The sequence below is a fragment of the Oreochromis niloticus genome, linkage group LG12 (genome assembly GCF_001858045.2).
Source record: "Oreochromis niloticus isolate F11D_XX linkage group LG12, O_niloticus_UMD_NMBU, whole genome shotgun sequence".
NCBI classification, from domain to species: Eukaryota; Metazoa; Chordata; class Actinopteri; order Cichliformes; family Cichlidae; genus Oreochromis; species Oreochromis niloticus.
The window spans coordinates 27295186-27310076 of record NC_031977.2 but is presented as its reverse complement, the minus strand read 5'-3'; the positions used below and the strand labels follow the sequence as shown (position 1 = coordinate 27310076).

Here is a 14891-nt window from a genome sequence, read left to right as displayed (position 1 = left end):
CGACTACTTCTCATCATCAAAATACTGCACTGACCCAGTTCCACTGGCACCCATACATGCCCATGCCATCAAATTGGCTCTACCATACTTGACAGATGATGCAGCATGCTTTGATCATAAGTGCTCCCTTTCCTTCTCCATACTCTTGCCATCACTCCGCTAGTAGTTTGATTTGTATAAAGAACACTAGTCCAGAACTGGACTGGCTTTTAAAGATATTTTTGAGTTAAGTCTATTGTGGCTTTTCTATTCTTGAGCGCTCCAATACTGAGATAAACTATCTTTTGAAGTTGCTGACTACTTCAACATGTCTTTGGATCACATAAGGAGTTCTGTGAGCACCTACCAAATGCAAATACCAATTCAAGTACAGACCTTGTATCTTCTTAATTTAATGGGAATTAATGCGGATTTGGGTTTCACCTGGCCATGACACTGCTTATCAGTCAGCTGTCCAATTATTTTTAAATCCATAAAAAGGGAGTGACTATGCAAAGGAATATTAATTTAAAAAATGTCTATATGGTAATTCGTTTATGGTTAATGCAGTGTTATTATTAAAACCCCTGATTTAAAACGAAAAGTCTAATCTCAGTCAAACCTCAGTTGCGACATTATAAACTGTTACTGTCTAAATACGTAAGTGTGATTTAGACGTCTGTGGGAAATCTGCCTTGTAACTTACGACATAACAGGAAACGCTTCTTAACCCTGCGATGTAACCTTCCAAGCCATTTAGTTGTTGTGAGCTGTATTGACCTGATGTGTACCATAATGTACACGTGTAGTTACATTTTTCATAAGATTACAAGGGGGTTCCAGGTATGTTGTAAGTTACAACAGATTTCCTGCAGAAGTCTAAATCAGGCTTTACTGCCCTATCTAGAATGACCAGAAGCAAATAGCAGTGAAAGTAATATTAACCAACAAAGTCCATATTCTGACTTTATGACTTTTTAACTTCAGGTCTGAAGCTGATTGAAATGATTGTTATTGAAATGATTTTTTATGTGTTTATAATGTGTTTATTCTGATATAAATAAAGAACACAAATTTGCTGCAAACAACTGAAATTAACATTAGCCAAAAAATATGGCAAAAGCGCATCACACTCACCTGTGACCTGCACCCCGATGCGGAAGTAGACGTCAGAGTTACTTAGATATCTCTCCACCAGGATATAATACCATTGCTCCCAGGCAGGTACAAGGGTGACTAATTCACAAGGGTTCCACTCCCTGCAGTCGAGGGCGCTTGAGTTATGCACTGGCGGTGCCCGCGCTCTTATCTTCAGCACCACGGGACAACTGTCACTACTCTTGTTCTTGGTGCTGCAGTTTACCAGCTGAACCTTCACCTTTGATATATAATTGGGGATGAACACTCTGCACAGGCACACATAAACACATGTTTTAGGCATTATACCACACCATAAAATGTAGACATCTACTGAGTAAACATAATGTAATCATAAAAGATGTTTTCAAGCAAGCAGTTCCCTTTGCGCTTATGTAAGCCAGCTTCATTGAAATAATTGTCGTTTAGATTTGTTGAATGTTGTGTATCAGACCTGCATCTATTCTGCAAAGGCTGCTATGTTAAATCTATACACTATATATTTTATCATGAGAAAATTAAGATAAGGCTTTAATAAAAATATATATAGTATTATAGTCCCTTCACATCATTTATGCAGCACTCATAATAGCAGCTCTCCTTCCTTTAGGCACCAAAGCAAAGACCATGAAAAAAATGAAGATTAACCTTGGAAGCAAAATCTTATTATTCCACTCAAAAGACTCAAAGTAGGTGAAGTTGATAAAGGTGTGCAAACTAATCACACAGAGGAAAGATACATTAAAAAAAAAACAAAAAACCTCATAACTTAAGAGGCAGATGAAGGATTAGGCTGGGGAAGTGTTATGCTGCAAAAAATAAAAAATAAAACGCAATTTTCTTCTGGTGTCTTTTCTCAAAGTCAAGCCCCTGTCAGGTTTCTAGAAGCCCACATAGGAGACTTACTTATAAAGTGCAGATCTATTATGGACTGGGATCATCTGGTCAATGAAGTATCCAGGGTAAAGTACTGAAATCCCAATCAGCCTCTGAACAATGAGCTGAGGCTGGAACAGATACTGGCATTCCTCAGACAGACCCTACAAAGATAAAGCAGCAGTTGTTCAGATTGTATTTTTGTGGTTAACTCACCAATTTTTTTAAAAGCTGGTAAAGAGGAGATTAGATATCATTCAGACCGACTGAAAATTCCTAATGGACTGTGTGCATTAAGCCTGTCAGCCTCCTGGATTAATATCATTCCGTCCTCCCCCTCCCTGCCACACAGCGTAACATGCACCCACTATTTCACTTGTGTTGTTCTGAACCATTAATGCTTGATGTGCATTACTTTGTGAGATGAGCCGAGTAGACAGACTGATTTAGAGCCAAGAGACCGTGCATTTGTTTCTACACATGATCTGCTGTAAAATTTGTTTGTAAAATGAAGAGAAGCCTTTTGCACCTGATTCAACAGGACAGGTGTGAATGCCAAATTAGGCCCTTCATTTCTGTCAACTGATCATTGACCCCTCCTGCTCTCGAGTCACAATTACTGTGGCATGTCATTAGTCTGGAAGCTGCTGGGGTGACCCTTTGATTTATTACAGCCTGTCGCCTGGACATGCACATGCATCTTGTGCTTGAATAAAAGCTCAACCAATATGGGCTTTTGAGAGCAAATGGTTTTACACTGTGAGTCCAAACGGTTTTGATGTTCAATAGCTTTACATTTGACCTTCTTCATACCAAAAGCGATGTGGGCATTCATTCATTTTCCACAGAATTTCACTCTTGGCAAGATGTTAAAGCCTCTAAAACTCCATTAGAGCCATAAAGCACTAAAACTCCCTAATGAAACCCTGTCTAAATGCATTATTTTAGCTCTTTCAGTCAAAATTGCCCACCGAGACGATGTAATTTAAGGTTCGCTTTGGAATATACAGTATGTCAAAGTTCATCAGGTATACCTGGAGAGCTGCGAAAAAATAAGAACCTTTTAGAGCTAACGTTCAACTCTGTTCAATTGTATGCTATTATATTTGAGTCAGCAGTAAGTATTGTTGTATTGTTGCTGCACTGAATTGACAGGACACAGTGCCTGTCAACACATTCTCATCCTAAGGTGTCAAATACAACGGTTTGCCACTGGCATCACAGAGATAAGCACAAAGCTATCCCCTCCCTTGGAAAAGGTGTAGCATTGGCCTAGAGGTTTGTTAGCAAGGAGACCGTGGCTTGTACCTTATTAGGGAACTTTTGCTGACTTGTTTTCTTTTCTTTTTTTTCATTTGCACTCATGTCTTTATCTGGTATAGGTACAACAAGTACCTGTTTAAGTTTAGAAGAACCTTTTACAAATGTACCTCTTCACAATATTAGCCCTTCACTTATAATAATGCTCAAGGGCATCCAGTGCGCTCTACAGGGACATATAATGAAGGGTATTACAGAACTCCAATCTTGCTCTGTAAAGAGTAGCATATTCTATTTGCAATAAAGTACATTTCGGCAAATGCAGTTATTCTCTTTGACTCTGTTTTCAGTTGCTAAATCCTTACTTACTCTTAAGATTGGTATTAAACTGAGATTGTTATAAATGCATCGCACATCTCCCTTTTCTGCTCGCATTGCTTCCAATTGTGTCTATTTTCTAAAGGAAAAACATCTTGGTTGGTAGAAAATTGCTTCAGAAAGCAAAATTTTAAAAGGTTTGTTATTTCCATCTATAGAGTGTGTCATTGGAAGCTGGTCACATTTGAGCCATGGTGGCTTATATCCCCAAAGCCCCCAAAACAAACCAATTCTTCTGTATATGTGATGCTGCTGGCAAGTTCTGATTATATTTTTGATTGTTGTGTATTTCAGGTGCACTTTTGCCAGTCAGTGGAAACCACAAAGCACAAGTGAACACCATGCCAGTGACACATAAATTCCCTGAAATGGAAATCAGCAGGTGTTTATGCAGCCAAATAGGAGAACACGATGAGATGAAGAAAAACTCTCTGACACTGTTCAGCCTCTTTAGGTTCTGCAGCACATACTGGAATACTAATGCCAAGGATCACTTACATCATTTTTATTTAATTTTTTTTTTTTTTCCATCACAAAGGGGAGTTAAGCAAGCATGAAGAAAATGATTTAGATATCATTAGAGTTATGATACATAACACTTTGACACAAATAAGCTTACATTTTACCAGTCATAAGTGGTGAATGATGTGTAACACAAACATGATGCAGTCTTTTCATTTACTGCTCTAAACAACTGATGCCGGGTGCAGAGGGGTTTCTATTTTTCACAGCATGGATGTAACACTGGCAATATTGTTCTAGTGGTTCAGTACTAAGAGAGATTCATTCAGAGTATTTGTTTTCAGTAAAGCTGTAGGAATTCTGGTGTTTATTTGTGATAAATGTGCAGGCTCACCTTGACTGAGATCTTGCCTTCATCCTTGGGTAAATGTGCCGCCAGGAACCAGTCTCCAGGGAGAGGGCTGGTCACGTTGAATGCTCCTGTTGTACGGTTTGGAAGAGTCCAGGTCAGAGTCACAGCAAAGGACCCTGGGATGACTGTATCCCGAGGGAAGCGGGTGTACAGGGGGTTGATTACTGGAGGAGCCCCGGACCTGAAGTACCTATTAATCACAAAGCCACAGTTCAGCCTCCTTAGGCCTAACACTGTCATAAACAACAGGAACATCTGCTAAATATTAAAGTTATCCATGGGAACAGCTAACAGCAGAAGTACAGCTGGCATCCTATACACAAATAAGAATCACAGCAACAAGTTCTCAGACCACACGTCTTCAAAAATATTATATATTTATACACCAGACAAAGATGTTTCAAGCAAGGAGTTAATTTATTCAGTACATATCCATCTTTGACCTTTCTTTTGATCTCAGCTATACACCTGTAGAGCATTGACTGTATCGCGCACAGTTATGACACCACCACACTGACAATCCAGACAGACAGGCATATAAACACCTGCCAAAGCACTCAAAATGGTCTTTGTTCTGGTTTCTGCTAGAGCAAGTGTTTCCAAGGCCATGTTTCTGCATGACAAACACACACTCACAGCTGGTACCGTTTCAGATACAGAACATTAATAATAAGCTCTTCATATCTGAATGGAACAAGTGCGTCCATTATTTCAGACGCTATATCACTGAGACACAGGAGACTGACAAAAATACATAAAGCTTCATACAGCTAATGGCTTTAAAGTTTCTCCTTGCATGAAGGCTATAACCCTTTATTTTTCTAAATGTATTTAAGATGCTTATAATCATCTGGAGAAGAAGGACACTTCAGTTAGAGAACAACAACAGAATGGTGTTAAGCCAAACCCGGTGTCTTACACAGTCACATTGCGGTTCGGGCAGCTGTCTCCAAACGTGCCCCCTTGCTCCTTGAAGGTGATGAGATTCCATACGGCCATCATGGTGTCGTCAGGCACATTGAAGTGGAACAGTTCCACACTGGCGAAGGAGTTGAAAGCACTCAGCTTACGAGGCGTACGGGTGAAGTATTCAGTCACAAAAAGGCAATCTGCAGGGAAGAGAATCAGAGGAATGTGTCCCAAAATATTTGTGATGGTGGATAGCCTTTAAGCCTTATCGACCCATTACTCTGCTTTGTCACAACTAAATGTCACTTTCAACATACTGATGTACGAATCGTGTTTGGCATGTTACCAGATTAGTTTAGAATGTTACCAATTTAATTGGTAACATTTCTTTTCAGTGCATACAAAGTATAGCTGAGGTTAATGGAAGTTGCAAGAAAATAAAAACGTGACCTAATAATGGTATTATATGAAAAGTCAGGCGATCAAAGTGATGTAGTGTCCAATGCAGGGCACTATATCACAGGGTGGAAAACAGTTTTACTGCCACTATTACTTTAAAGTAACAACGTCCTATAAATCTTGAAGCAAAGTTGCAATGAAAAGATAGACAAGACAGGCGGGTGCTTAGTTTTACTCTGAAGTGCAGTGGTTGGTTTGAGGAAGAGAAACTTTGACTCAACTGACTGAACATCCCATGTGCTTTGACTCATGGATGTAGCTGGGAAGCTTAAAACTTAAAAAAAAATGACATCCATACTGCATGCTGCATACTACACAGGGACTGCAGAGTGTAGTATTATAATCTATTAAATGTGTTGCACAGTGTAGTATGACCGCTAAGCTGGAAACGACCTTGGTCTTCATGGATTTATTTGTATGTTCATGTATTCAATGTATCTATAGCTCCACGGACGTTTATGGTAGCCCGTGAAATAACTGTCAGCACATCTCAATTAGGAAAGCTGTGTGCTTGGAACAACCATCTCACTAACAGACCAATATCAACATCGCTGAAAGCATTGAATCATGATTAAAGCTGTTGCTTACAAAGAATAAATATTTAATTATGAACATTTCCCAATATGCCTGTACTATCACTGCTGTGACTAGAGAGCAGTCTTAAGGTGACTCTCTGTAATGACTTACAGAGTTTCTCCTCAGAGGCAGCAAATTATTTCTCTAAGAGGTAAATAATCAAAATATGTGATCAAAGACTTTTAACTCCTATAAAAGAAGCTGCGGGAGACGGATATATGCAGGCTCACTCACGTCCTGCATAATGTCAAATCCTTGGATTACATCCACCAAAGCCTCTCCATATAAATGCAGCAGACAAGCAGCAGGTGTAATCTGCCACATTACCTACATGAGCTGGGCTGGCATCAAGCACAGCCAGCGGGTGGGCAAAATCTGGGGGAAATTGTGTGCAAGTCACTTAATTGCTACACTAGAACATAAAGCGTCTTTTAGGCGAGGCGTTATCATAAATATAAACTCAAGTAGGTAGAAAAGAAGGCAGCAGATTATTACGGGAATAATGCCGTGGCACTTTGATGTTTCACTGGAGGAAAATGCTTCCACTTGTGGCGCATTCGCTTTCTGCATGTCAGCCATTAAAATTGCAATACCTGTGGTGACATTGTTTGGGTTTTCTTTTTGTCTCACCTACAATTTGTACAAAAATATAAATAATTTCACACCACTGTTTTCAGAATACAGTGAATAGAAGCCCGGACCTCTAAAATGATGACAGTAAAATAACAAAACAAAACAAAACAAAACAAAAAATGATAAATAAAATGAGTGACCCTCTACACTGAAACGGCAATGAGGTGCAGACGTGTAAAGAAATAGGTTTTCTTGAATGCGCAATACTTTCTTATATTTGCGTAAAAGGAGCAAAATAGCTCTTTTCTGTTCTTTTCTGCCCCCACGACATTATCCATCCACAAAGCACTCACCTATGGAGGCAACCTTGAATACTAAAGATGTACTACGGAAGCAGAAACTGAGAAGAATGAAGTGGTTTGCTGTCAAGAGCGAAAGCCTAATCCCATACAAAGCTCCCAGCCTTTATTTGAGCTTCATTCCAGCCTTTTGCTGGACTGTTATCTCTGGTATATGTGAGCCTTCTTTACATTAAGGTTCTTCTTTGCCCTTTCATTAACAGACTGTGACTGGGGTCACAGTCTGAAGTGCTATAACTCAAAAGGGTGAGTTTGGCGCTAACACTGCTGGAGTCTGCAATAAGCCTAGAGACACTGCTTGGCTGATTAGAAAGAAACAGACATGATTTTTTCTTTCCATTTACAGATTGCAGCTAAGACCACAAAAAGTGTAGTTACAGTGGATCGGTCAGAAAGAGGTTTGAAAAAGAAGAAGCCGCCGATTTTGCACATCTGGAAGTAGGACTGTGAATGGTGATTACGCTATTCAAGAGGAATCCTTAAATCAGAATGAATTGCTAATCGTCACTTTCTCCAGGTGTCATAATCTAAGGTACATGAAAGCCACCATTCATCATCAAAAATACACCTCCACACAATCTCTAGATCACTAACAGAGGGTCAGGGCTGTCACAGCGGGTCAAGAGATGGTGGAGGGAACTAAGAAAATCAAACTCTTCTTCCTTTTGTAAAACCTTTGCTTATTGTCATTTTGCCTCTTCACTGGCACAAACTTAAAATCTTAGAGGGGTTTATAGCCAAAAGATTTTAAAAATTTATTTTTCCTAAGCATAGCTTTTAATCATCATTTTGATCACAAGTTAATATTTAAGGCTTGATTTTGCTTATACGTGTTAATTGCATCAGTGTCTTGCAAGTAGTGAATATCCTGAAACAGGGCGCGTTTCTTTGGCAACTGTCACAACCTCGCGTTTACATTTTTATAGTTGTGATTTCCAATGCTCTCTAATGTGCAAGCTACACAGAGGTGGGTACCGTCACACTTAATTGACAAGACAGGCTACGTGTCAAACACGTCGAGATCTCAAGATCTGAGGTTGTTGTGACAAAATGAATACAGAAAATTAGAATAATGAAACGACATATCTATTTTCAAGCTACGCGTGAAAAGCTCCAGGCTCGGTGACACTCCAGCAGCCACGCACAGAGACTTCACTTAACGTGAAGGTGTAAACATGCCAAAATATCTAAATATGCTTGTTTGTTTGCCAGCCAAATAAAGACGTTTCATTTGAAGATAAAGGCAGCAGAGTGCTTACAGGCTTTCTCACAGTGCGGTTCTGGATTCAATAATCTCTTCAATGAGCACCTCCCTACCACTGTTTTACTCTGTTAGAGGCTTAATATAGACATAATCCTGCTTTGTGTCATCTCAACATGGGATTTATCCATTAATACTTAGCTGGGCTGTCTTTAAACTTTATTTTTTGGAACAGCAAAAAGTAATTGCTGCTTTTCGAAATTCCTCATCCTCTAGCAGATTTTAAAATCTCTCTCAAAAAAAAAAGAGCTGCTAAAGATCAACCATCTGGAACAAGAGCCTCTAAATGACACCGAATTTAATACTGACCAGCGATAAAGTCAAATTTTGAGTCAACACTATTCTCTCCTTCATCCTCCTCACATCCACCTACAGAAACAAACGCCTCGAAGATGACACACAGCCGTAAAGATTACTGCACCTTCCACTTCCACAACGGGAGATGCAGACACCAGAGATATTAAACATTAACAATTCATACACATCTAAACATGCAGAATCTACCTGTCAATTAAGTAAATTAATATCAATTATTTTATGGTGAAAGAATAAGCTCTAATTCTCTGTTGTCTCTGTTATACTGAGGTATATCCAAGAAAGGAGGGGAGGAAGGGTAAAGTGGGTAAACTGTTCTTTCTGTCTAAAGCCAAGTATGTCGAATGAGTTACCAGAATTGATGAAGCAAAACAGCAACAAGTCAGACAGACCTGTATGGTCCTTAGTGGCCACAGCCAGTACAGTCTGTGCTGTAGGTATGGATTCATTGTTATCACACAGGGAGACTTGTGTTGCACGCCTCAGCCTTGAAGCAGCAAAGAAATATTCATGGATAGACATAAAAAAAAGAAAACAAATCAAGGAGGATACTCTTGGGTTCTTCTTTTTTTAAGGAAACAGATAGAGAGATATAATAAGAGCATGCTGCACTTTTCTTACATTTAAAAACCTAAAAACAACTTGATTTTACAAAAGTCAACTTCAAAATTGTCCTATTATCCAGTTAAACCAGTTTAGTTCTTATCTCCTATCAAAGTAGGCTAAATTTAAGACAGGAAACAAGAAGGTTTGACTTAACCTTTCCCTTTATCCGATTACTATGGTCACATTTTGTAGTCAGCAGTGCCAGCGTGCACTAACTTGGCTTTGAGCCTTCACGTCTCAACAAAACAAGAACAAACCAAAGGTAACAAGAGTCAACACGTCCGGACTGATCTGTTTTCTTGTGACCACATTAAGACCTCCGTATCGTAGCCTACAACCTATAGGAGCTTCACTCAGTGCATTGTGAGCCATAATTAGCAGCATCCTTCCCCATGCGTCACGTAACCGAAGCCAGTCCGTGTTCGTGAAAACGGTTTTGTCAGTGGCCGAGACTGAAAGCAGCAGCTGTGGATGTTTCGGAGACTGAATTGAAGCCAGAGACAGGATGAGATGCTGCCGCCGCTGCTGCCGCTGCTGGGAGGATTTCAGCACCCCGACAAAAGGAACAGCTCTCCGCGAATCAAAAGCAACACTCACTGAATGGAAACTCACCTCCAACAGCGCAGAGATAGGTGTAAACAAGCAAGAGGAGCCTCGGAGGGCTACATCCTGAGCCCAGGCGCTCCAGTTGCCACATCGTTAAAAGCAGAATATTTTGCGAGGGGCTCCAGCCCGGGTGCAGTTCTCAGACGCTCTGCTGGTCTACATTTTTTCAGATATTTGCCAACGACCAGCTGTTTGTGCATGACGTCATTCAGACGACGACGGGACAGCGCCTCCTCTTTGGCTTTGATTTGACAACCTCAATATGTCGACTTATTTCATTGGACCTCCGGCCCTGTCAGTCCGGCGATAGTGCAGACGTAGATTGCACCACAAGGATTCACACTTCGCCGTCCGGGCCACCCGACACGGGCACGAGTGAGGTGTGCGGCTGCAGCTGCCCCTCGAGCCTGCAGCCTCTTCTGCCAGGACCCAGGACACAAAGTTGGTACTTTGGAGGAATGGAAGACTTCGTCTTATGTGGTCGTGTGCAAGCCTCAAAACTAATAAAATACGATTTCCAGCGATTAATAAATTCAAAGCAACTAATTTGGGTTTCTGTTAGACTAAAAAAGTAAAAGTGCAGAAACTCCAAAACTAGCAATATACATGCTCCCTAAAATATCACATATTACGTGAACATAAATAAAATGAAAGGCTAAAAGGATTTATTTTAATGATTCATAGTGGGCTCAATTTGAGCCTCACATATAAAAGCAGTCAAACCACAGTTAACAAAGCACAAGTGGGCAATGAGTTTCAACTGAACTGGAAAATAGTCATTACAGTTATCCAGTGAAAATTATTTAAAAGTGAGTGAATACGTAAAATATACTTGCGGAGTTTGAATTTTTCATTTTAAGGATCACATGGTCATCAGGTGACGTGTTTGTCAGACAATCATCATGCTACCACCAGGACACCAGCATTAAGAATGACTCAGATTCTTATTTCTAGGCCATGGGGTGGCATGAGTCATAAGTGTCCCAGCAAATTTATTGGGATTGAGTATAATTGATCTGCCATCAATGAAACATTAAACTGAAGCATTAGAGCTGAGCTAAAAAAAAAAAAAATGTTTGGAGGGTAAGAATGTCAAAAAAATGTTACTGATGTGCCCAACAAGATGCAACTCTACTTATCTAACACTAACTCACAAAGACTTTAATAAATCCAACGCACTGGATGGGTGCCACTCAAATTTCCTAGGGTTTCATTTAAGCAGCAAACTATAGAGTACAGAGTAGTTGAATTTCGTTTAAATTCATTTATGACTAGTAAACAAAACAGATTTGCTTTTTTACATCAGGTAGCTGTCATAGTTTGACATTTCACTGATCTAAAACAGAGAAATCCACTTTCTTCTTATCCTTGACCAAATAAAAGTCAAAGGTTTGACTATGTTACAGAACAAGGTAGGCGAGAAACAAACGAATTCAACACTGGAACCTGAAGTAATGGTGACTGTGGAGAAGCGCAGAGCTAAATAGTTACATATTCTTTAGTTGAAGATTGTATTCAAACTACAATCTAAGTAAAAACTGAGTGAGTTAAGAGCTGCAAGATATGCTATGCAAATGTGGTTTCTTATAATTACTTTCATGTGGTGATGGAACAATGCAGCAAAAAAAAATTTAAAAATAAAATTAAAAACTTTGGTTTGTTGCTATGATTCAGTGCAGGGTCTGCTGCAGCCATAGTTTACTCTGAAGCCTTCCTCAAAGTTCGAAAGATTGCCAGACTCCCTAGATACCACGACCCACGCATGGCAACCCACTGTGTATGGCTGGCCTCTCTATGAGGTACCACAATATTCAACTAAGGTACTGTTCTGTTTCACTGTGACTGACTGAAACTGCCTCTTTTAATGCCGGCCTTTTCTTCTTTAGCACTTCAGTGCATTTTGTTTGTGAATGCGCTCTATACACAGACTCGATTTAGCACATGGGCACAGACAAGATGCACAGCACTCACACAAAAGGGACTCAGGAAAGTATATGCTTATGGTCATCTAAATCAGTGCTGCCAGCGGCCAGGTCTGAAAAATCTGCCTCTGTCTTGCAAATTATCCCAACTACCTCTTATTCCTGTGAATCCTAGGAGAAGCTCACATCCTCAGAGGCAAAACGTTTCATAAGTTTAATTGCTACTGTAATTAAAAGTAGTTCAAGTCAGTAGGAAAGATCACTAAGGCTGTAAATAAACAGCTTCAACAAAAACGAGTGCACACCTGTACCACTTATGTATCACTTACATGTGAAATGAGTCAAAACTGTATCACCTTACAGTAACTGCATTAACAGACCTCACAGTAGGAATGCAATCCAACAAAAGTCACTACACCTTTCATTGTGGAAATTTAAAGCTCATACTTATGTATTTTTTAATAACACTCTCAATCCTTTTCATTATGAAAGACACAAATATTATGGAAGCTCCTGGAGAGACATAGTTGAGTCTGTCTTTTCCGGAGAGAATTGTTATTCTACATTTCTCTACTTTCTACTACAGAGGTATTCTGATCCAAGCCAGGCATTTCATAGTTTTTCTTTTTTAAGAACACTTGTGTGAAACTCTTTTGCTGTGTGCTTTGAATTGTTGTCTTGTTACACCTATTCTTCTTCTGCCAGGCTTCTGGAGACAGGGAATTATCTAGTTCACGAGAATTCATGGTGCAATCTACGAATGTCACCTCCCGAACACCTTTTGCACTCACCCAAAACATCAAACTGTGCTTCACTGTCAGGACAATGCATTCAGTCATTGTTCCAGGCCAAGATCAGGCCAAACATGCTGGAATCGATTTGAGCCAAACAAAGCTCTCTAGGTCTCATGTGACTAAAGAATTTGCTGCCAATATTCAAGCTACTCTTTATGCTCTATAGCAAAGTTTAATATTGCAGTCTTGTGTCCTTTGTACTAAGCTTTTCAATGGAGACAGATTTCCATTGAAAACCCCTGTGCCAAGGCTGAAGCACTTGACCATCTGTGCTTCAGTGCTAGATTGTAAGTGGTGCACTATCTGTGGAATCATTCTAGAATGACGGCTACTGCACCTCTGATTAGAGTTATTATGCCCCACTCTTATCTTCCTGATTACTGTCACAACTGTGTTTCAACTGATTTTTAGTTGGTCACTGAATCAGATTTTTAAATTCCATCAGGTGGTTCTTCCCATGAGGAACCATAGTGCAGACATGGAGATAGACAGAGGATATGTCCAAGAGTCGACTTACACAGGTGTACTCACCTTCATTTCAGTCTTTTCTTTTTAACGTTTGTGTCAGCGATTGCAAGGATCGTCACTTTTGTTGCATTGCATTTCTCCTTTGCGGGATCTACTTTCAGTACAGTTCTTCTACAGTGTATGTTTTTGATTGTTTGAATCAATTTCTTTGAATTGTTTGTATCTGTGTGCTTCAGATGGATTAGTGCTTTGTTGTCCTGTAGACTCATCTGCTGGCATCCTGTTATTTAACTATTCTTGGTCTGCTCCCATCTTACTTACTGACCTACATCAGTCAAAAATGCGTAGGAAGTTACTGTCTTCCCTCCCAAGACTTAGTTCTTTTATCCATCCCCAAAGCCTCTACTGAATTTGAGAGAGAAAAAAAAAAGAGTTTTCAAATATGCTGCTCCATCTGCTTGAAATCTGCTGCAAAACCAACTAAATCTTAGGAAGCTGAGCTCACTAAATATGACTAATCTGAAATGACTTGAAGGCTGTCACATCTGTCTAACTAGAACTGCCACATTGACCTACAGTGAAACACATTTTTCAGGTATTTCTATAGTGATATTTTTAATCTCAATACTTCATGTCTTTAATGTATTATGCGTGTGTTGTTCTGTGACTGCTGATTTCTATCTTGTGGAGGATGCTCTTCCAAAAAGGATTCTAGATCTCAAGTGCATATCTCCTGGTTAAATAAAAAAATGGAACAAAAATAAATTTGACATTTAAGTGATATTTCACTCTCTGATCTATACTCTATGTTAAAACATTCTTAAGATAAGACTTTTCTGAATCATTATGGCTTTTTTACTTCAGTAAAAACTTTGAAGAAGGGTCCATTGTGCTTGGTAAGTCCTCCCACAGTGACATTTGGTGGAACATGAAGGAAGAAATAACCAGCAAACCAGTTTTAAAAAGTGTGTGTGTGGGTGGCATACACATGCATACACACACACACATCTTCCACACATATCATGGCCTGAGTATTTTTGCTCTCCCCAAAGTGAGGCTCTCACAGCCTCAGTATACCAGGCACACAGTCATACACAGAGGAGCATGAAGGGCTTCCAGTTAAGCATTTTAACCACCTGGCTTCATACAAACATTCAAATCTACTTCTGCACCAAATCCCTGGCCTCTGAAAATCCTTCGGAGGAAAACCTAACTTGTTGCAAAGGGGAATTCAGATGGTCTATACCAATATATGAACATATCAACTGTGTGCAACATGTTCAATTAAAAAGATAAATCGACAAAATGAAAAACTGGGAGGGCGGGAAAGAGAGGCTGGCCAGCTGGTAAAGTGAAGAACTCTCGTTCTGAGGCTTAGCTTCGGCACACAGCACACTCTGTCTGCAGCATGAGATATAAGACCACATCCTATTTGTGCCTGCTTTGACACAATAGTAGCACAGCACCTTTCCACAGCAAACATCACAAAGTGCTTTACAATAAAAGAATAAACAAGCAGAAGCCTCAGAAAGCCAGACA

The 14891-nt window shown here is 39.8% G+C and overlaps 1 protein-coding gene across 2 annotated transcripts in view; it reads right to left on the bottom strand.

Annotated features, from left to right (window-relative positions):
• The window catches only part of tmem8b (transmembrane protein 8B), a 33718-nt gene extending 23245 nt beyond the window's left edge, over nucleotides 1-10473 (bottom strand). Inside the window, exons 1-5 of one of the 2 annotated variants that reach the window (XM_003455275.5) lie at nucleotides 10175-10473; nucleotides 5424-5613; nucleotides 4487-4694; nucleotides 2023-2156; nucleotides 1117-1385 (exon numbers count right to left, since the gene is read on the bottom strand). In XM_003455275.5, coding sequence (XP_003455323.1) covers nucleotides 1117-1385; nucleotides 2023-2156; nucleotides 4487-4694; nucleotides 5424-5613; nucleotides 10175-10259 — 886 coding nt within the window. In that variant the 5' untranslated portion in view covers nucleotides 10260-10473. Of the gene's footprint in view, nucleotides 1-1116; nucleotides 1386-2022; nucleotides 2157-4486; nucleotides 4695-5423; nucleotides 5614-9348; nucleotides 10144-10174 lie in introns of those variants that run through there. The other variant, XM_019365201.2, reaches the window with a different exon arrangement.
• Nucleotides 10474-14891: the final 4418 nt, after the last annotated feature.